At 47.6% G+C, this 23,931-nt stretch overlaps 1 protein-coding gene across 1 annotated transcript in view; it reads left to right on the forward strand.

The window, feature by feature from the left end:
* The first annotated feature begins 3,103 nt into the window (after positions 1-3,103).
* Positions 3,104-23,931, forward strand: part of LOC138267205 (extracellular calcium-sensing receptor-like) — a 28,736-nt gene continuing 7,908 nt past the window's right edge. The window contains exons 1-5 of the mRNA XM_069216059.1: positions 3,104-3,254; positions 8,456-8,696; positions 9,326-9,617; positions 11,431-12,261; positions 13,329-13,556. Of these exons, the coding sequence (XP_069072160.1) occupies positions 3,104-3,254; positions 8,456-8,696; positions 9,326-9,617; positions 11,431-12,261; positions 13,329-13,556 (1,743 nt within the window). The remainder of the gene's footprint in view (positions 3,255-8,455; positions 8,697-9,325; positions 9,618-11,430; positions 12,262-13,328; positions 13,557-23,931) is intronic.

The raw sequence follows: 23,931 nt of genomic DNA on the forward strand, positions 1-23,931 counted from the left end.
TCCTCCCCAGCTATCATGTTAGGGAAACGTTTTCCCCTCCCACCAAGGGATTTGTTGTTCCCATGTCTGGAGGAAACACACAAACCCCAACAGCAGAGACATTACCATGTATGTGATCACAATACTGGCACAAGAAAATGTCACCTTTCTAAAAGTGACATTTTCAAAATAGTAACTTAAAATCTGACTTCACCATTAAAGAAAATGTAAAATGACAATTAATTTGAGTGAAACATCATATCTCTATCTACTCCCAATCTGAAGTTAGTACGTATTAAATGTAATAAGGTAACCCACTGTTAGTCTGTGAGGGAACAAGCCTCACAACAGTGAGAAACATTAGGTGTTTTTCACTGTCAGTACATGTAAAACATAACCACACATGAGTGGTTGGGGCCTGCCTTAAGGGTGACATGGGTTTTAAAATGGAAGATTGAGGCCTAGCAAAAGGTTTCGTTTGGCTGGTAAAGGAGACGGTTTAAAACTGTACTACAGGTTGTAGTGGCAAGCCTGAGACATGTTTTAAATGGCTACATTAGTTGGTGTCACAATAAGTGCAGCTGTCCATAAATACCATGTATTTCATGGGCCCTGGGTACATGAAGTACAATATATGAAAGTTTTAGTGTAAATTAAATGTGTCAGTGAGCTGTAAACCAATTTTATCAGAGATAGTGAAAAGACTTTGCCACTTTTATGTGGATAAAGTTCTCAGAATTCTACAGTCATCAATAATAGGGCTCTATATAAGAGAATAAAATCTCAAGTAACCCTGTGGGGGTGGGGGACAAGTTTCCAACAAAGTGTTTTTTGATAAGGACGATAGTCTAAGTGAGATGTGTAGAGCAGAAAACCCTGATATTTTAAAGGACATTGGATAGTACGTTTATTTATAGATTTCTTTCAAGGAAGACTTTTGGTTATTATTAGCAGTCTGTATGCACTTTTTAGGATTCTCAAAAATAATAATCTAAAACTTAGTGAACAGTTAAAATTCAATCAATTTTCAGTTTGGGGTTTAAGCAGCTATACAGCCTTGTCTAATTGCCTCTATGTTTTCTGCATATACAAATGTAGATTTAATTTATGAAGCAATATCCCTGAGAAAGGAGCACCCATTTCCAAAATATATTAGAAAATATATGATGCCTGACATCCATTATCATGACAAAATATGTTTTACATGCTTAGTGAATCAGTAAATTAACCTCTGGAGAAAAATACTGGCCTAGATTTCTCTTTTAAAGGTCCACTATTACCTTCTTCCTTTGAGCTATTGAAAATAATTTGCACCGTATGACTAGATCTTTTGGGGTTGTTTGAGGTGACCATAAGTCATGGGTGCATGATTCTGAGGTTTCCATGTTGACGGCATAAGCCTGTTCCTGAATCTGTAAATTAAGTTGTCCCTTGCGCTCCTAGTCAGCACCCATTCACAGAGCTAGCGGTGCCCATCTCCAAGCCCATGCTGTTCCCTGGAGAATGACACCGGGGAGAAGGAAGAAGTGATAGACCTAGAGGGGAAACCGGTGCGCACCCCTTAGCTAGGCCTTGTAAGCGGGGGGTGTCCCTTCCTACAGAAAGGGGTTCTCTCCCTCTGGGACTCTGCATTCATCACTTTCCGACATCATGGAGAGTGGATGCATCTGACACATTGGTGATGGACATGGTCCAACTGAACTTCCCTAAAGAATAAAGACGAGGCTGTGCAGCACATATCCATCTTTAGAAAAGAGCCCTCATTACAGTACAAAAGGAGTGGAATGCAGAAATCTTCTAAATCCTCTTCCAAGTTCACAAACCCTCTGCAGATTTTCTTTTATCATTGTCATTTGATGTGCAACAGCGGTAAGATGACAAACTGGACCTCGCCTGACACGTGTTTCGCTCATTACAAGTTGCATGATGATGCTCCTGTGGTTGGCCTGGAAGGATGGCCACTGGCTGCCCTTACTCTGATACAGTGTAATATTGGTGATTATTTATTTACTAATCGGACAACTTTACACTTTGTTTTATGGGGGTTTGGCCAAGTCATGGGTTTACCGCTCCAAATAACCTCTTGGATAAGACCTGTGATGAACAGAACATGATTTTGTAAAGTGCAGGCCAACTACTTACGAATCTTGGTCCAGAGTAAAATATGTTTTTTGCTAACCAACTAAATGACACTCGTTTGATTGACCTTGCACCACAATAGGGTGGTGTGTAAACACAGAGTCACGTCTGCATGTGAAGTGTGTGTTGTGTTAGGCTGGTCCAGGCCCATTGCAGCTGCCTGAACCCAGCTCCCTCCTGTGGTTCTGGCTGCAGGTTTCAGAGCCCACGAGGTTAAGCAAAGCAATGAAGTGACGCAGCCATTTCACTATTTCACTAATTGTAATGCTCCCGGGCCCCTAATTGTGTTACTGGTGGAACTGTGAACAAGGTGCATCACTCGGGTGTGACACTCCTGATGTCTGGGCTCAATTAGAAAACAGATGAGCTCCCCTTAATGGGATGTCTTCAGAGCACCGCCTATCCACCCCCCCACCCCCTTCCCAAAACAAAATGACATTATATAAAGGCAGCGAATCACTGGCTCCTGCAGAAGTCCCTGTGAGCAGCTGAACCAGGCACGGCCTTACTGTTTATTTACGCAAATGCAGATACAAGTTCAGTGTCAGTTTTTGGAGGATCCTGTATTTTAAATAAAACTGCTAAGTTAAACTTCCTCTCTGTGGAATCGGGAGTTCTAAAGCCAAACTTCAGTCAGTCACCCCTGGCGCCCGGTGTGATCTTAGGCAAGTACCTTTAACAGTCATCTGTTCTTGGAGTATTAATAGGCAAAGTGCCTGTCTGCAGGGGGCGTGGTCCAGGCAACAGAATGTTGGCCTTTGGAGCTGACACACTATGTCCTGATTTATAATTTGTTGTTAACGATGACCCTCTTCTTTCTGGCGGGGAGGGGAAGGGGGGGCTCCGACAACATGGCTGTCAGAATTCTCGTCTGACATAGATTTCGTGTCCCATGTGCAGTATGCAAGAATATCAACCCATCGGGTGTAGATTTTCTCCTCTTAACCGCAATGGGAAAATATTTTTGGACTCAGTATGTCAAACGATGTTCTGGCCACGATACTGTGGCCCCCACTTCACTCCTGGTACCCCGAGCGTGCGGGAGAACATCCCTGCAGAGTTCACCACCTGCTACCCGAGGTCGGAGGAAAGCCCACCAGGGATTCTCATGGAGTTTAGCAATTTCACCGGAAACCGTAGGAATTCCCGTCCGCGCCCAACTTTATGTCAGTCCACACATTCCCCTATGTCTCGGCTCTCTTTTTTCCTACGAAAAAAAGAGGTAACCTGCTGGGTTACAGATGTGCTTTTTCTTTGACATTGTGTGCATCAAATTTTATTAAGATCCAGTGATGTACATGGGCTGGTGCGTTTAATCGGTTCATATATAGAAATCAGAGCTTGACAGAGAAATCCAGGAGTGATTTAAGTCACCTTACATTGATCACCTTTTAGTCACATATAACACATAGGCTGCTGTAAAGACATTTCAATGTGTGATATATATATACATATTCCAAAGTTTAGGTGGAGGGCGGCTGCTCCAGTACAGGGTGTCGCTGGTACTGTAGGGAGCTTTATGCTGCAGCCGCTCTCCACCGACCCAGATGGGAAATACCCAGTGACTCTCTTCTTTTTCTCCTAATTTATGCATCACTCTCAGGCTGAAAGGGTATTGTTTCGAGATATATATATATTTATGTGTGTCTGTGTATGTATTCATGTATATAAATATGTGTATGTATGTGTTCATATATATAAATAAATTATATATATAAAAAACGCCCTAGCCCTTGGTTAACTTTCTCTAATGTAGCGCAAAGCAGTTTTGCACTTTTGTTTTAAAACAATGTACCATAATAATTTTGCTTCAACAATCTTTATATGTGTAAGCGGAGCCACTTATTTGTAAATTCATAAAACAATGAACCCATCAGTTATGTACGAGTTAATATGTTCTGGAATGTGTGCTGTACAATTTTCTTATGTCCGCAACAAGTGCACATGTTTCTAAGCATTATCGTGGACCTCGCTGACCGGGGGGCAGAGTCCTAAGGCTCAAACCTGGTTCGGGCTCAATGACCAGCTCTGGCTCGGCTCTTGTTCAGTTGCTACTGCAGAGCCAGAATAGAGCTGAGCCAAACACTGCGCTACCTTTATACTCCCTGACGCAGTTCTCAGAGACATAAAAACCTTAGAGGTTTAATAGCTGAAATCCAAGACGGTGGGTGCCTGCAGGTGACCCTCACTTCGCATGCGTCTCCCTGAACACCTGCAGGAAGGCACAGTCACTTTGTTTTGCTAATCGATGTAATTGCCGTCATTACAATGCTGACCCTCTCCCTTTTTACGTCGAGCGTAAGCGTAAACCTCTTGTATACTTTTAAGTATATTTCTTCTGTGGGCTTCCAGCTATATCATTTGTTAGTTTCAGTGTCATTTAAAAATCCTTGCTTGCTAGTGGTCAGTCATGCCTCTTTGGCCCTCCTTCTTCTGTGTGGTAGCTGGGACCAACTACTGTATAATTACGCTTTGTCCTGTTTATCTGGTCTGTAGGGGACTTTTTGTCACTTTGTTTCCTGCTCCTGTCCAGGGAAGACTCCCTTTCCATTTGTAGAGCATTCTTCCTCTGAGCTTCACTGTAAACAAGGCTATAAAACAGGCTGTTATCTTGGTCACATTTGGTCTTTGTGGGCTCTCTGCACCCTTTCTTAGCTGCCTGGCTCCCGCCCTTCCTTGGCTTCAATTTTCTTTACCAAGTGTGCCTGTCTGTGTGCTGAGAGTAAGAGCGGTAGATCCCTAGTAATTGCTTATAGCCTATGCACCCAACTCTACCAGGGCTCTCTAAACCTTAGAGACAGTGCGCACTTCGGCTCCATACTGGGATCCCACTCGCAGCTCCATCAGTGCACCTCAGTTCACACACTCCGAGCCCTCAGGCGTGCCAGTGCCAGGATCCCCACACACGCTGTCTGCCAGAGAACCTCAGTTGTTGCAGTCAGTACACTCAGCTGCTCCAGTACTAGGACCTCGGGTGCAGCTCCATCAGTGCACCTCAGTTCACACACTCCGAGCCCTCAGGCGTGCCAGTGCCAGGATCCCCACACACACTGTCTGCCAGAGCACCTCAGTTCTTGCAGTCAGTACACTCAGCTGCTCCAGTACTAGGACCTCGGGTGCAGTGCCATCAGTGCACCTCAGTTCACACACTCCGAGCCCTCAGGCATGCCAGTGCCAGGGACCACACACACGCTGTATGCCAACTCACCTCTGTTCTTGCAGTCAATACACTCAGCTGCTCCAGTACTGGGACCTCGGGTGCAGCTCCATCAGTGCACCTCAGTTCACACACTCCAAGCCCTCAGCTGTGCCCATGCCAGAACCCCAAACATGCTGTCTGCCAGAGCACCTCAGTTCTTGCAGTCAGTACACTCTGCTGTTCCAGTACTAGGACCTCAAGCGCTGCTCCATCAGTGCCCCTCAGTTCTACCCTGCGAAGTCACTTTTCGTTTTCCTATACTGGGACCCCGCTCACATACAGTTCCATTACTGCAGCTCAATTCTAATATTCAGTCCCGCTGCCGAGCCAATACTGGACCAAAAAGTGCAATACACAGCCCAGCCAGTGCACCTCAAGCTAACAGCCAACGCCATTGTTGATGGGAACCACCACACCTATACCAGAGTCCATCAATTCTAACATTCAGTGCACATTTCTTCTCAGTACTAAGTCTCCCTCACACACCCTTCAGGACTCCTTGCTTCTGTGGTTCAGAGGCAATGCCACTCCCATACTGGGCCCCACCCACAGCTTCACCAGGGCACCTCCAGGCTAACATTTGGCAACACTGGCAAGCAAATACTAGGTTCCATACATAGTTCCATTAACATACCTCACTTCTGACCTTGTGTGCACGTTACTATTCAAGTACTGCAGCCCACATGCAACTCTGTCAGTGCATCTAAACCCCAACCTGCAGTGCCCCACTATTCAAATCCCAGGAATTACACGGTGCTCCGTTTCTCATTCCTCACCCGCTGCCTTTCTGTTATTCCAGCACTGGGCCGGGACACAACTCTGTCTATACCCCCAATCCTGACTTGAAGCGCCCCAATATTGCTGTATTGTGTTTCACCTATAACTATGCTAATGCACCTCCTTCTGTTCCGCACTCTGACTTCTGTTTAAAGACACTGGGGAGCTAATTAAATCTATTCTTAGCTGCCATCTTTATTTGGAAGGGTCTGTTTCACCTATCTCACTCCATTCTTACCTTTACTCTGTTTACTCTGAATGTTTTCTTTCTCCCCCAGTTGTCTCATTCCAGCTTGTAAAATCCACACATTAACAGTTTAGCTCTTTCTTTCAACTGTTTATTTCTACTCCTCTCCCTTTTTTTATTTCCCTCTTCCTACCTCCTCTTTCAAACTCGCAAAAACATAGTTATTTCTTTCCTTGTTTCGCTCCTCTCTTTTTTCTTTATCAGTCATTCATTCTTTCACAATTCTTTTCTCTTGCCTTCATTCTTTCTTTGTTTTTGTTTTTAATTTGCTCTTTCCTTTGAATCAATATGCATTCTTTCACTTTTTTTCCTTCCTTTCTCTGTTGTTTTTCTTATCTTTATCTGTCAGTTCACGTTTTACTATAAATCCCTCTTTTCCCCATCTGTATGTGGAAACCACAAGTTATTTGCCAGGACCCAAAGTGTCAAAGTGGTTTTCCCATTCTGTGCCAGTGGGAAATGTGTCGGTACATACTTGCCCTGGTTCTTTCACTGCTTGTTTCTCTCACCATCTCTCTTTTTTCTATAATGTTAATTTTTCTCTTTCTTTTCACATTTATTTCATTATTTTTTACTCTTTATCTTTCGTTCACTAGCTTCCTTCCATTTTTCTTTTGTCTCACAGGTTTGCTCTATTTCTTCTCTTAGTTGTGTTTTCATTTTCTCATTCTTTCTTTCCCTTGTTTATTTTATTTCTTTGCGACCCCTTCTCCTTATTCCTTTTGTCTCTTGAATTCCTTTTACTTCTCTTTTTCTGACCCATCCACTTTCTCTCTTGAGACCTAGTTATCAATGGAGCAGCAGGTGTAGTGGCACTGGGCCCAGAGTCCTATGGACCTCACCCAACTCTAATTACTGCTGTATTTTCCTACCGAAATGTAGGTCAACCATTTTCCTTTCTTAGTCCAGGGCCCATGACACGGTTACTACACCACTCGTCCTATCCATCTTTCTCCCGACTCCCTCTTTTCTTTCACCCTCCAATCCGTCCCAAATTATATTTTTGTTATTGTGTATTGACCATTACACTGTAATGCAAAAGTTTATTTCTGATAAAGGTTTATATGATAATTGTACATGTTATAGGATAAAGGAAGAAGGTAAATGGAAGTGTCCTTTAGTGAAAGGCTGGGCCACTGAAATTATATGGCAGGAAGAGATGAAATTATGAGGCAGGGTTGACCAATTTATGTGGCATGAAAAGTCCAGTTGTGAATTTACAATGTCAATAGAGGCAGCTCAAGAAAATGTGAGACCTATTGCATTGCAAATGCTTGTCTTACCAGTTGTTACATCAGAGAAATGCCTTGAAACTGCCATAAAACTAGTCTTCTCCCCTTACGCTTAATTTTGTTCAGGAAAGACACTGACATTTTATGCAAATATCGAGGCACATTTAAATTAGCAAACACCACTGCACTTATTGCACTAGCTGACGTAAAAAATAACAGAACATAAATTATTGCCAAATCGTGAAAAAGGGACCAAGAAGGGTGCATTTGTTTAGTGGCTCAATAGCACATCATATACCCAGAAAAACTGAGCTCAAATCTCAGCGTCCTGAAATACACGATCCTACCCAATTCACTTTCTTTCATATTACCTGTTTTTAAGTCGGTGACGATTCCATGTAGTCTAGGGCGTTTGCTATATAGAACATCACTTGTGCACTCTTTAATAGACAATAGTGTTACAGTTCGGTCCAGGGAGAGTGCTATATAGAGCATCACTTGTGAACTCTTTATTAGACAATAGTGCTACAGTTCGGTCCAGGGTGTGTGCTATATAGAACAGCACTTGTGCACTCTTTAATAGACAATGATGTTGCTCCACGTACAGCTACCCTGAGCATAAATGCGGTGCGCTTGAGAAACTGATATCTCTTGATCCACTCGGAATATTCACTAAATAACCTATTTTTAACGTGAAAGAGTGGTTCCCCTATCTTTACATGCTGTTTACTGTCATTTACCTGCTGCATTTTCTGATGGTGCGTGCTTTGTCTCAAGTCAGACCTCTGGGCTCTCCTCATGACTTTCCTGGCCACCTTTGCAGATTCCACATGAGACATTCCAAGCTCTGCAGCATGTATTTTCTCTCTTCCTGGACCACAGGCACCACCACACCACAAAGGCACCTCATGCTGTTCCTTTCTCAGAATATCTTGCTTGGTCTCCTGATGACGTCATCTGCAGCACAGGCTGAGGGTCCAGGGTGCCACCTTCCCACCCCAGAGGTCAGTGGGCTTTCCAAAGACGGAGACATCCTGCTTGGTGGCATCTTTCCTCTCCATGACGATGTTGAATATCAGGAACCCACCTTCACCACGCGGCCTGCGCCCCTTACCTGCCAAAGGTACTGTCGGAGACAATGTTTTCTATTGTTATTGATATTGTGGTCACTCTCTGTACATCCAGCTGATATCATCAAAAGGTCCTCAGTTGTGATGGCTCAGTGGACTAATGCATGCACTGCAGGCATCTGTGTTTGAATTTATGATAACAGCTGTTTATTGTCAGTCAACTCAGTGCTAATCATTGTATCCACCTCTGAAGGATGAAAGGCCGAGGAGCCATCTGGATTTGAACCTGTAACCAAGTGGCCAAGCACAGATCCCTACATCTGACACATTATTCCACTGAGCTATCACACTCAGCAGGGTTGGATTATCACTTTGCTTGCAAGAGTTTCCTTGGCTTTTGCTTCGCCATTAATACAACCTTTTTTTCATAAATCTTTTCCTTCTCTACAAGCTATTTTCAGACTCTTTGGAGGTGGTTGGCCTTCAAATCCTTATAAGCCTTGTTCTTCTTAACTTAAAGCTGGCAGATCCATATCCTTTCCTCTCAGTGCTATTATTTTCCAATCTTTACTTTTGATCAAAGCAGGAAACACAGAATTAAACATTTGTCACAGAACAGGTCAATTTTCCATTGGGGTAGGATAAGAGCTGACAACTTATGAGCTATCCTTTGATCTTGCAGGTTTCAGCTCCAGAACTACCAATCGCTGCAGGCCATGGTGTTTGCCATCGAGGAGATCAGCAGGAGTTCAGATCTCCTACCGAACATCACACTGGGGTTTCGGATCTATGACTCCTGCAGGATCCTGCAGCGATCCCTAGAGGGGACTCTATGGACTCTGGCAGGACAAGCAGAACCTCTCCCAAACTTTAGCTGCCAGAGGACGCTTCCAATCATGGGAATCATCGGCGATGCTAGCTCATCGTGCTCCATCGCCATGGCGCGAGTGCTGGGTCTTTACAGGCTACCCCAGGTAAGAACATGACAACACATCAATAGTTCCTCATTGTCCATGCGTAGAAGGTCAAGTCTTTGCCAGTGATTGTACAAACCTATTTTAGAAATGGGCAGATAAAGGCATAAGTTTGAATGTAGAACCATGTGGAACTGTTAACAGAGCATTAGAGAGGTAAAAACGTCAACATAGAGCAAGCACTTTCTGTAATAAATCCTATTTCATGTTTACAACTCAGTCTAAGTATTTCTTTTGCAACACAAAAGGATGATGGACGTTGTGCTGAACAATGCAAACACTCACCACCAGTCACAGATCTGGGTTTAATCTATTGTTCCTTTGCTCACCATGCCACCCCAGTTTGGACACAGCCATATGCAAATCAGTCTTGACCCTGTTCCTCAAGGGTTCAGTCCAGCACGAACTGCCAAGCCAGGTCCTCCCTGGACCGGAAACAAGTATCCTGCGACCGGTTTTCAGGGTATCACCATTTATCAGCCAGGCTAGCTTGACTCCAGTGGCACAGTGAGCAGGGGACCCACGTCTTGTGGTGAGCAAAAAAACAATGGATTAAACCCAGATCTTTGTGACTGGAGGTGAATGTTTGCATTGTTCAGCATTCCGACCATCATCTGTTCTTTTTGTGTAAGTATTTCTTTTCTCATGCCCCATTAAATGATGGTATGTTACATGCAGCCACTTTATTGGAAGATAATGACAGGGTATGTCAGACTTGTGCGATTGTGTTAAAATAAGTGTAAATGCCATTTCCCCCTACTTCATACTTTGCTCCAACTAGAAGTTGAGAGTATAGTTCTCTTTCTCCAGTTTTTGCACAGGGAAGTACTATCAGCTTCTAGGTGGTAGTAATCACCTGGCAAAAGAGAGCGCATGGGTAATACCACCAGAAATAAATATTTGCTCATGATACTCGCCACTTCATACTTCTGAGGACATAATCGGGTGCAAAAGTTTGTCTGATTCAAAGAACAAACTGTTTTGCACTAAAACAATCTGTTTTGTACAATTTGCATTACATAATCTATAGCAGGACACTGGCATACATACAGAGGAAGGTTCTGATGGGTTTATGGCATGTGAGACCTCAGTGTAAATGCTCATATTAGACCACGGAGACCGGGTCTCGCTACACTGACTTTGCCATGACCACATGTTTGCATGGGACGGTTATACTAACAACGCCAAACCTAAGTGCATCGTCTTGCGAAAGCTCTACTGCGCTACTTGTTGTAGCAAACCATGTGTAAGCAGGAGAGGAATGTATTACTTAATATGATTTAGGACTAAATCCATCTGGGTTATCTACAAGTGTGCCTTGGATCATTGCTTTGCGCATGCATTAGAGTGTTTCTAGCGCTTCTCCCTTCCAGCTGTTGAACGGGGTAGGAGCGGCACTCCCAGAAGAGAGCGGAACACCCTCTCCTACTAGGTACATGGACTCAAAATATCAAACCGCTGGTGTGTCCCCTGAATATTGAATCAACAGTATTGATGGGGACAGAATATTGAAAAGAAAATATCTACAGGTAAGTAAGTCTAGTTTTTCAATAACTAACTCAACATACATGTATCTACGCAATACATATATCTTCAAGGTATGTGAAGTTCGAAATAGTAGATCTATACTTCGATATTATTTTTGCCGCAATATTGTTGGTGTTGATATTTAGTAGAAAAGTCGAAAGAAGGCAGTTCCAACCATGATGCTTACAAAAGACCTCATCCTTTAGAAGTGTTTATATGCCTATTAATCCTCCATGGACGTAAAAACCCTCTTAATGTTGTTATTTTCAATTCTGCTGTTTAACAGATCAGTTTTGTTTCAACCAGCCCGCTCCTGAGTGACAGAAAACAGTTCCCTTCCTTCTTTCGCACCATTCCCAATGATGACTTTCAGTCCAGAGGCCTGGCTCGGTTATTGATACACTTTGGCTGGACGTGGGTAGGTCTGCTAGTTGAAGATAATGACTATGGCCAACAGGGTGGCCAAATATTAAAACAGGAGCTCGAAAGGTTGGGGGCATGTGTATCCTTTTTTGAGACTATCATCTTGAGTAAAGCCAACAGGAATGCCTTTCACATCATTCAGGTGATTAAAAACTCAACTGCTACAGCCATTGTCATCTTCGCTACTGATGCCGGACTGCTTCCTTTAGTAGATGAGATGGTAAGATACGGAGTGAATGGCAAAGTGTTCATTGCCACTGAAGGCTGGTCCATATCTTCCACTTTAGCAATGGATATGTACTCAGATGTTCTCATCGGCACTATTGGGCTCACAATATACAATGGACCTGTTCCGGGGTTCGAGGCACATCTAAATAGTGTCCATCATTCCAGATCCGCTGAAAATGGTTTTCTTCCAGTTTTCTGGGAAGAAGCTTTTGGATGTAAGTGGAGGGGTCCAAACAACATAACTAGCACATGGGATAATACCACAGAATGGTGCACAGGGGATGAAAAATTGGAGAACGTACATATTGACTACAACAATATTTATGATACTCGAATTCCATACAATGTCTACACCGCTGTTCAAGCCATTGCTTGGGCGTTGCATGATCTAAATTCTCACAGGCCAGAGGAAGAACAATTCTTCAATGGGACATCAGTAGATATACAAGAAATAAAACCATGGCAGGTACTCTTAACTTATGTACATATATTATTTTTGCATGTCTATATAACGTGAACAGGACACAATGATATCAGAGTGCTTTTCTCAAGTTAATCAGAAATGGAGGGATACTGTTACTAACGAAAAAGATACTAGAAGGCTACACATTCAGGCAGGTTAAGCATTAGGGGAATTACTCCCTTGATTTTTGGTGCCCTCATAGATTCCAAAGAGAGATGTCATGCTTCATCATTGGGCTGCTCCTCTTAAGAGTGGCCCTCAATGTCCTACAGATCCTGCAAAGGGTCACTTTAGCAGAGATCTTATTAGATGCTGTATTGTGAAGCCTATAAGTGTGAGAGTGTCCTGAAATGTGAGGTCAAATGTGCAGAGCTTAGTGTGAGTGAAGGGAAAAGTGAATGACTAAAACCATCTAGGAGTTGCCAAAAGTCATTTAATTGCACAGTACTCCTGGCGGGATTAAAAAAGCCACCAAACAGAGGCATTGAGGGCTACTCTGGGAAAGTAATGAACCCACATTGCCATAAAAGTCAAAAGTGAGAAAAGGTCGACATGTTTCGCTCCTGCTGGTTCAGAAGATTCAGACCCACAGCGCTTCTTCAGGACCACAAATTAATTAAAATTCCGTAGTTGGGAGCTACAAGTGTCAGCTAAGTGGTGCCTTAAAAGTTACCATTAAGGGTGTAACAAGTGAACTCTATTAATGTTCAATCTAAAAACTATAAACTGTTTTTATAGTACTGTTATGGACATAAAACTTCTGACACGTGAATTTCAAGCCCTGCAGAAAGTCAGGGCAGGGCCCCATAGGTCGTAGGCAGAGGGTAGCGTTCAGCTCATTCCAGGCGAGCAGAGGTCCGGGTAGGTCGTCTGCACGCGACGCTCCATAATCCTCAATGAGTCTGTGGCCCTATTTATTGATTTATTGATGGATCCGAAAATTGTTGTACCACACATTGCTACTGTCAGGTCAGTGAATTGTGCATTTCTATGGGAGATAACTATATTTTGATCAGTGAACTCATTTCAGTAGCTGCACTAGTGTAATTTTATTTATCTCTTGCATGTAGATAACACAATACATTAAGAAAGTCCATTTCAAAAACAAAGTTGGAGAAGAAGTGTTTTTTAATCAAAACGGTGAAGTCCCTGCACAGTACGACATTGTAAATTGGCAACGGAGCACAGAAGGAGGAATCAGACCTGTAACGGTTGGAGGGTATGATGACAGAGCCCCTGAGGGAAAGAACGTCATCGTCAATGTAACAGCTGTCCTATGGCCCTCACAAACCAATCAGGTAAGAGAAAAGGCAGAAGATAAATTCTATTTAGAGAGGGAGTTACAGGCCATGAATACAGAAGATAGTCACTGGAACAGGTGTCCGTGCTCCGTTTATGTGAGTAATTTACACATCACTGACTTATCTCAAAATGGCAGCCGATCACATTATGCAGAAGAGTCAGTTCACACTAAACAAAAGGAGATTTAAGTGGAAAAGGGTAGTTTGTGGGATTAACAGAGATCAGGCTTTTGAGGAGAGTGGATGGGGATGTGCAATGTGATTAGTTTGGTGTGCAGTTTTTATATATATACGTAAAATACACACATAAACTTTCAGACAGAGCTTTTTAGTGGGCTCGAGTGGCAAGTTCACATTAACACTTATGTCTCCAGATTGCAACATCAAGAAACTAGCCACAAAAAAATTCTATTAAGAGGATCACTATGTCAAGAGTTATATTTCTAATGCACTTGTAAAATGCATGACGGGCATGTACTGTTGTTGAGCACCTTGAAAGGAGGGACAGGCAGATGTTGAATTTCATTGTATAGGCCAAACTCAGTTAAGATGATAAGATAGTAACAAGGTAGAACAGTGTCGGACTTGGCCCTCCCTGCAAAGCCATCTGCAAATGTTTTGCCTTTGCTCCCTTGTTTGGCTGAATTTGTTAATGTAGGCCTTTGGACTCTGTGCACTTTAACACTGCTAATCAGCGCTGAAGTGCCTGTGCTCACTCTATAAAAATATCAGAACTTTGGCTTACAACTGATTGGCATATTTAGGTCATTAGTAAGACTTTAGTAAAGTGGTATGCCATACACCAAGGGCTGGAAAATAAATGCTACTAGGGGGCCTCCACCACCTATTGTGCCACCCAGCCATTGTAGCCTGTGAGCAGTTTTAAACTGCCAATTTTACTTGGCAAAATAAACCCAATTACCAGGCCTAAAACTTTCTTTTTAATACATATACATCACCCCTGAGGTAGGCCCTAAACAACTGTAGTGAAGGGCGCATTGTATTCAACGTGCACTTTCATGTTTTACATGTCCTGGTAGTGAAAAGCTCCCAAAGTGGGTTTTCACTATTGTGAGGCCTACCTTTCCCATAGGATGACATTGGTATGCTGTTATTACATTTAAAAAGTGATAAATTTTGTTTAGGAGCAAACAGAAATATTATGTTTGGTGCCTAATAAATTGTAATTTAAAATCCTCCTTAATGGTAAAGTTTGATTTTAAGTCACAATTCTGAAAATACCACTTTTAAAAAATTGGCCTTTTCTTGTCCTAAACATTTGGTGGTCATTACAACCCTGGCGGACGGTGTTAAAGGTGCGGTAATCCCACAAACAGGCCGGTGGACAAAAAAAGGGAATTATGACCCTGGCGGAAACCGCCAACAAAGACAGCCACTTTAACACACCGCCCGCCACGGCCGTACAGACAAGCAGCGCGGCGGTTACCGCCAACAGACAGGCGGGAGACAATGTACCGCCCACACTATTACAACCCGCAAATCCGCCACCTTTTCCGGGGCGGAATCATCGTGGATAAAAACACGGCGGAAACAGCTTTTGCAATGGGAAAACGCTCACCTTAGCAAATCCCACGAGGAAGGAGGACACCATAGAGCCGGAATTACAAATCCTACCTGCCCTTGTTTTTCTGCTCCTTTACGACCAACAGCTACTTAGGCGCAGAAGATACCGGTGAGTACTGCACCTACGACACGGGGAGTGGGGAGGCAAAAGTTAGGGGGACACCCCCACCCTCGCATATCACAACATACACACCAATGCAGTCACAAAAATCACAGTAACAACCCACAATCCCCCCGGAAGAATGCAAAGACAATGCGAAATTCGGTCAAACATTGTAATGTGCCAATATACATGTCATACAAAAATATACAGATATATATCTAAAAATCACTCTTATTTACACATACAATCCGAGAAGTAGTGCAGATATATACAAAACAATGTCCGTGCACCAACAGTCCAAAAATGCATGGGCGAGGCCCACAATAGATACCTGACCAAAATCGGAGAGAACACTGCCGGGGCATCAGATAGAAACACTACAGGCACCTCAGGGGGAAGGAAAGGGGGGGCACCTCAGCCAGATGAATGCGAAGCCAGATCCACGACGGGGCTCCATGCGCATTGATGTATCCTGGGGAGTGGAAAGTCACAGTCTCACAAGTCTCTACAGTGGGTGGTTTGCCCACTGTACCATCCTGGGGAGTGCAAAGCCACAGTCTCTCAAGTCTCTACAGTGGGTGGCTTGACCACTGTGCCATCCTGGGGAGTGCAAAGCCACAGTCTCTCAAGTCTCTACAGTGAGTGGCTTGCCCACTGTGCCATCCTGGGGAGTGCAAAGCCACAGTCTCTCAAGTCTATACAGTGGGTGATTTGCCCACTATGCCATCCTGGGGAGTGCAAAGCCACAGTCTCTCAAGTAGATGCAGGTCTCCACTGGTTCTGGAGGGGGACTGTTGCCCAGACTGGATGAGTCTCCCCGTGAAAGTACCTGTCCTGTCACTGTCCCAGCTGCACATGTGATAAGGATGCCTGATGTGGCAGTCCATTCATTCCTACACGGTGCATGCCCTGTTCAGCGGTGCTTTGCCATGGCGGTCTATGGACTGTTCAGCAGTGCTTTGCCATGGCGGTCTTTGCCCTGTTCAGCGGTGCTTTGACATGGCGGTCTTTGCCCTGTTCAGCGGTGCTTTGACATGGCGGTTCAGGACTGTTCAGCGGTGCTTTGCCATGGCGGTCTTTGCCCTGTTCAGCGGTGCTTTGACATGGCGGTCTTTGCCCTGTTCAGCGGTGCTTTGACATGGCGGTTCAGGACTGTTCAGCGGTGCTTTGCCATGGCGGTCTTTGCCCTGTTCAGCGGTGCTTTGACATGGCGGTTCAGGACTGTTCAGCGGTGCTTTGCCATGGCGGTCTTTGCCCTGTTCAGCGGTGCTTTGACATGGCGGTCTTTGCCCTGTTCAGCGGTGCTTTGACATGGCGGTTCAGGACTGTTCAGCGGTGCTTTGCCATGGCGGTCTTTGCCCTGTTCAGCGGTGCTTTGACATGGCGGTTCAGGACTGTTCAGCGGTGCTTTGCCATGGCGGTCTTTGCCCTGTTCAGCGGTGCTTTGACATGGCGGTTCAGGACTGTTCAGCAGTGCTTTGCCATGGCGGTCTTTGCCCTGTTCAGCGGTGCTTTGCCATGGTGGTCTTTGCCCTGTTCAGTGGTGCTTTGACATGGCGGTTCTGATACAGACATTGGTGTGTGGCATGAAGATCTCTACACTAGGCATTGTTGTGTGGCATGACGATCTCTACACTGGGCATTGGTGTGTGACATGACGATCTCTACACTGGGCATTGGTGTGTGGCATGACGATCTCTACAATGGGCATTGGTGTGTGGCATGACGATCTCTACAATGGGCATTGGTGTGTGGCATGACGTTCCATCATTGCCCAGCGGGGCTATGGCATCCTGGCCCCTCCTGGGCTGTGACTCCGGCGGTGGTCTCTGGACCAGTGACGATACTTGGGCCCTCCTGGGCTGTGACTCCAGCGGTGTTTTCTGGACCAGTGACGATACTTGGGCCCTCCTGGGCTGTGACTCCGGCGGTGGTTTCTGGACCAGTGACGATACTTGTGCCCTCCTGGGCTGTGACTCCGGCGGTGGTTTCTGGACCAGTGACGATACTTGGGCCCTCCTGGGCTGTGACTCCGGCGGTGGTTTCTGGACCAGTGACGACACTTGGGCCCTCCTGGGCTGTGACTCCGGCGGTGGTTTCTTGAACAGTGACGATACTTGGGCCCTCCTGGGCTGTGACTCCGGCGGTGGTTTCTGGACCAGTGACAATACTTGTGCCCTTCTGGGCTGTGACTCTGGCGGTGGTCTCCTGACCAGTGACAATACTTGTGCCCTCCTGGGCTGTGACTCTGGCGGTGGTTTCTGGACCAGTGACGACGGTGCTGGCGGTTGTGTGTGGACCGCCGAAAATGATGGCGCACTTCTCCGCCGTGACACTCACAACAGGCTGGGCAGACTTCCTGTGGACCTTCCCCACCTTTTTTGGAGTTACAGCTGACTCACCAATCACCTTCGATCCCATGTCACTTGTTGTCCCACCAGGAGTCTTAAGATGGTCCCGTCGTCCACTCTCCAATTTCTGAGCCTTTACAGGGGGTGGGCTGCCAGTGCCTTGGCTCCGGGTCCTACTGCCTGCCCTGGTGGCCGGTGCACTCCAAAAACCTGGAACACGCACCACTGGTACTGGAGGCTTTTTGGCTGAGGCGCTACGACGGGACTGATAAATTGGAGGGGGGGGTGGGGGCAAAAAGGTCAATTTGACATAGGGACAGTTTCTGACGGACACTGGAATGGGTAGCTGGAGGGGGTCTGGGAGTGGAGGAAGAGGAGGTGGTTGTAGGAGGTGTCACTTTAGGTGTTTTGGGTGCAGGTGCAGGTACTGGAGGCTGTCGTGAGGTGGATGGATGTTGGGTGAGTGATTGCCGGCGTTTGTGTACTTTGTGAGGGGGCGTCACAGACGCACTGGGAGAGGACACAGGGGATGTGTAAATGGGAGTGGAGGTGGTGAGTGCAGGTGAGCGGCTTGTGGTGCTGGGTGTTCTGGTGCGAGTCCTAGTGCCTGTAGATGTGGTGCATGCAGGTGTGTGTGTAGACGAGACTGGGAGGGAGGAGGGAGAAGAGGAGGAGGGGGACACAGTGGAGACAGTGGATGTTGCTGTGTCTGTATGTGGGTGAGGCTTGCGTGAGTGCCTGTGGTGTGTGTGGTGGCTATGTTTGCTTGAGCTACTTGTGTGTGTTGACTTGTGTGCATGCTGGTCTGTAGGTGTGCTTGGGATGGGCTGGGGTACAGGAGATTGGGTCTGGGTGGAGAAAGTTGGAGGGGGGAGGCTAGACACAGGGACAATAGCTGCCATCAGTGCTGAGGCCAGAGATTGCAGGGTTCGCTGAAGGACAGCCTGACCAGAATGAATGCCCTCCAGGAATGCATTACCGTGTTGCAACTGCCTTTCTACATCCTGAATGCCATTCACAATGGTAGACTGCCCAACAGTGAGTGACCTGAGGAGGTCAATGGCCTCCTCACTGAGGGCAGCAGGGGTGACTGGGGCAGGGCCTGAGGTGCCTGGGGCGAAGGTGATGCCCACCGACCTGGGTGAGCGGGCACGGGGCGAACGCTGAGGGGCTGCTGGGAGGGCGGTGCTGGTAGGGGAGGTGGCGGCTGTACCTGTAGAAGTGGGGGGCACAGATGGTGCCGCCACCACAAGGGAGCTCCCATCGGCGGACGAGTCTGTGTTGCTGGTTGGTGATCCGGTGGCCGACGTGAAGCTCCCCTCGCCCTCCGTCCCACATTCAGAGTCTGTGGTGTGGCCCTCCATGGCCATGTGGGATGCAGCTCCCTCGTGCTCCGGTGCCACTGTACCTCCGCCTGATGATGCTGATGTACAAAAGGACAGGGAGAGCAGGAAAAGGGGGGGAAACAGAACAAAGAGAGTTTTAGTGCATGGCATGCCGTTACCGTTGGCGGACAAGACAGACGCAGCAGCCCCCTGCATAACGCCGTGCTCCTGACCTCTGCACATGCAATTTCTGGAACATGGCCTGCATGGCAATGGTGGAAATCTGCGCACATGGATGCCACAGGGGCAACTATACCTCAACTTGGCACTCTGTTGAGGTGGGGTTGAGTGCCACATGGCCTACATTACGGAGGGGCCTTGCCTACCTAACTCGCCCTCGGTCTAGGGACACCCACAGCCCACCTCCCCCACCCAGACACCTCCACTGCACGCAAAGTCCGCAGAATGAGGTTGTACTCACCCCCTTGTGTCTGCTGTGATGTCCTCAAGTGCCCATCCAACTCCGGGTAGGCCACCGCCAGGATCCGGAACATCAGGGGGGTCATGGTGCGACGGGCACCCCTCCCACGTTGGGAGGCCATCCCCAGCTGAGCCTCCGCCGTCTTCTTGCTGCAGCGACGAATGTCCTCCCATCTCTTACGGCAGTGGGTGCCCCGTCTCTGGTGGGCCCCCAGGGTCCGGACCTCCTTGGCGATGGCACGCCAAATGTCTCTCTTCTGGTGGGTGCTGACCTACATGACATGCACAAGGAAAGAGGAACAGTCATTACCAACTGCACCGTCAATGTTAGTGGCCCCCTCCCTACTCTGGCCATGTGGCCCATTCATTCCCATGCATAACTGTTCTATGTACTCTGCCCCCTTCCCTCTTCCACCCAGCCCTCTCCACCCAGGCCTAGCCCATACAACGTGCTCCCTGTGTACTAACCTGTTGGTCTGGAGGACCGTAGAGTAGCGTGTACTGGGGGAGGACCCCATCCACAAGTTTCTCCAACTCCTGTGCAGTGAAGGCAGGGGCCCATTCCCCAGACGCAGCAGCCATCGTTGCTTCCAGACCGATTTCACAGCAGCACTAGCAGTGTAGGTCCTCTCCTGTTGAAGGTCAGGTATCTATTGAGTGAACAGATAGAAAATGGCGGTGACGTCCGCGGCGGTGCGCATCATCACCGCCGGCGCACCTGTTCATTGGCTCCTGGGACCCATAAGGTCCAATGTTAACAAATGCAACATTGCGCCGCGGTCTACGACCGCCTACCGCGACGGTGTGCAACGTCAGCGCAGTTACCCCACAATCCCATTGTCCCAGTTTAGAGGTCACGCAGCCGCCATTTCAGGGGCCCACATGGTTTAATTTACTACTGCGTCACACATAGCTAGGCCTATACTCAACACACATACAGGAAGGGTTTTTTGTCTGGTGTAGTCTTGTGTGTAACTGTGGGTACATACCTGGAGGAATAGTGACTGGTTATTCGCTGTTGTCCTTCTTAGGCACCGTCAGCTGGGACATATGAGAAGATGGCGGAATCCTCCGGTGTACCGACCGCTGGTGGACCTGTTGACAATGGAAGAAAGACATATCATTGTCACCTACAGATTTGACCATGCCACAATCCAGGAACTATGTACCCAGTTGGAGCCAGACCTGCTGTCACCAATCCTCCATCCCACTGGAATCCCCCCTGACGTGCAGGTGCTGTCAGTGCTCCATTTCCTTGCAAGTGGGTCTTTTCAGACAACTGTGGCCATGGCATCAGGGATGTCCCAGCCCATGTTTTCCAACGTCTTGTCCATAGTGTTGTCTGCTCTGCTGAAACACGTAAGGAGATACATCATTTTCCCTGAGGTGGGGGATTTGCCTACAGTGAAAGGTGACTTCTATGCCCTTGGACATATCCCGAACGTCATAGGTGCCATTGATGGGACCCATGTAGCTCTGGTCCCCCCCGCAGGAGTGAACAGGTATACAGGAACAGGAAGAATTATCATTCGATGAATGTCCAGATGGTCTGTTTGGCAGACCAGTACATCTTGCAATATTCCCTGGCTCTGTGCATGACGCCTACATCCTGCGGAATAGCAGCATCCCTGATATGATGGGTCAACTCCAGAGGCACCGTGTATGGCTATTGGGGGACTCTGGTTACCCCAACCTTTCCTGGCTATTGACCCCAGTGAGGAATCCCAGGACCAGGGCAGAGGAACGGTACAATGATGGGCGGACTAGGAGGTGATCGAACACAGCTTCGGCCTTTTTAAGGCCAGGTTCAGGTGCCTCCATATGACAGGTGGATCCCTATTCTACTCACCGAAGAAGGTGTGCGACATCATCATCGCCTGCTCCATGCTCCATAATTTGGCATTGCGACGCCAGGTGCCTTTTCTGCAGGAGGATGATCCAGATGACGGTGTTGTGGCAGCTGTGGAGCCTGTGGAGCCAGTGGACAGTGATGAGGATGAAGCTGAGGATGAAGAAAACGACAACAGGGAGTCAGTCATACAGCCATATTTCCAGTGAGACACAGGTGAGAACATTTTCTGGTTTAACATTACATTAACTTTCACACGTCTACCTCTATCCTGTACCTACATTTCACTCACTATTTGTTAATTGAGTTGTACCCTTCCATTTCAGTTTCACAAGTGTGGTAACCTACGTGTCAACTGCTTGCATCCTTCAAGGGCTTGTGATGTGTGACATTGGTATGTTAGCCTTACAATGGGTAACCCATTATGACACTGTAATTGATAATACAAAGTTCCAAATCATAGACTGACTCCAGATTTTTTTGGGCTTTCAAGGGTGTTTATTTAAGTGCTAAAAAAATCAAGGAAGGTTGTAAAATGGGGATGGGTGATGGTGGAGGAATGTCCATGGCAGAGTCCAGTCTATTAGTCTCACAGGTGCACTGCCCATCTGGGCATTGGAGGTGGAGCTGGGGCAGTTCCAATGTGGACAGGGTGACAATGTGGGACAGTGGGGGGACAATCAGGGTGGTCTTATTTCCTGGTGGGGGTCTTGCCATCTTGCTCTGTCCTGTTCCTGGATCTCAGGGCCCACTTGTGTGGTGGTTGTGCGTCTGCAGGGGGTGGGGTGCTGGTGTGGTGGTCCTGTGGCGGGGCGTCCTGTCCACTAGCGCCGGCGGAGGTGGTGGGCAGTTCGTCGTCCTGGCTAGTGTCAGGGGCCCCTTGGAGTGCCACGGTGTCCCTCAAGGTCTTTTGAATGTCCGTCAGCACCCCTACGATTGTGCCCAGGGCGGAGCTGATGGTCCTGAGCTCCTCCCTGAACCCCAAATACAGTTCGTCCTGCAGACCCAGGGTCTCCTGCAACTTGTCCAGGACCGTCGCCATCGTCTCCTGGGAGTGGTGGTATGCTCCCATGATGGAGGACAGGGCCTCGTGGAGAGTTGGTTCTCTTGGCCTGTCCTCCCTCTGTCGCGCAGCAGCCCTCCCAGTTCCCCAGTGGCTCCGTCCCCTGGACCGTATGCCCACTACCACTGCCCCCAGGTCCCTGTTGTTGTTGGGGTGGTGGGTTACCCTGGGTGCCCTGTAGTGGTGGACACACCGCTGATTGACCTGTCCTGGGTAGGGAGGTTTGGGCCCGCTGGGTGGGTGCTGTGCCAGTGTTACCAGAGGGTGGCAGCTCGGTGTTGGGCTGTGGCTGGGCAAGGGGAACCGACTGTCCTGAGGCCCACGATGGTCCGGGCTGGTCATCAGGATCCAGTGGGGCAGAGCTGCTGTCGTCACTGTGGGCCTCTTCTGGGGGTGGAGTGGTGTTGTCTGGACCCTCTGGTGTGGTGACGTTCCTTCGGGTTCCTGCAGGGGTATAAGAACATGATTATTGCATGTGTGTGTTTCATGGTGTGAAATGGTTGGGTGTGCATGATCCTCAGTGCAGGCGTTCCTGTGTGGGGGCTTGTGTGGTGATGGTTGCGGGGGTGTTCTGGGTATGTGCAGTGGGCATGCTTTAGTGAGGGGTGTCCATTCTTAGTTGTGTTATGCAGGGCTTGGTGTTGGGATGGGTGGTTGGTGTCATCGGTAGAATAGTGAGGATTTGGGGTGATATGGGAGGGTGTGAGGGTGGGGTGTGTGATAGCATGCAGGTAGGGTGGGGGATATGATAGATAAGATTTGACTTACCAGTGTCCCATCCTCCACCGACTCCTCCGAGGCCCTCAGGATGCAAGATGGTCAGGACTTGCTCCTCCCATGTTGTTAGTTGTGGGCGAGGAGGTGGGGGTCCGCCGCCAGTCCGCTGCACTGCGATGTTGTGCCTGGATACCGTTGAACGCACCTTCCCCCGTAGGTCGTTCCACCTCTTCCTGATGTCCTCCCTATTTCTTGGGTGCTGTCCCACGGCGTTGACCCTGTCGATTATTCTGCGCCATAGCTCCATCTTCCTGGCTATTGATGTGTGCTGTACCTGTGAGCCAAATAGCTGTGGCTCTACCCGTAGGATTTCCTCCACCATGACCCTGAGCTCCTCCTCGGAGAAGCGGGGGTGTCTTTGGCGTGACATGGGGTGTTGTGTGTGATGTGTGGGGTGGTGTATGTGTTGATGAGTGTGGTGAGTGTAGTGGTATGTGGTGTTTTGTGCGTGGATGTAGTGTGGGTGATGGTGTTGTGTGCCTCTGTGTGATGGGGTTGTCAATAGCTGTGCTGTCTCTGGACTTCTCTCAGAAATTCTGGTTGGTGGGGTTTGTGGGTGATGTGGGTTTGCGTTTTATATTGTATTGGGTGTGTGGGAGTGCTGTGTGTATGTGTATCAGGTGTGTGTATTTGTAATTGTCCAATGTGGCGGTGTTTTGGAGCTGTGTGTGTATTTTGAGCGCGGCGGTGTGTACCGCCAATGGAATACCACGGTTGAAAGACCGCTGCGTGGATTCGTGGGTTGTAATAGCATGAGCGTGTTTCTGTTGCCGTGGAGGTGGAGGATTTGTTTCCGCCAGTTTATCGCTGACCTTTGGTGTGGCGGTGTTGTGTGGGTGT

The sequence above is a fragment of the Pleurodeles waltl genome, chromosome 12, assembly GCF_031143425.1.
Source record: "Pleurodeles waltl isolate 20211129_DDA chromosome 12, aPleWal1.hap1.20221129, whole genome shotgun sequence".
NCBI classification, from domain to species: domain Eukaryota; kingdom Metazoa; phylum Chordata; class Amphibia; order Caudata; family Salamandridae; genus Pleurodeles; species Pleurodeles waltl.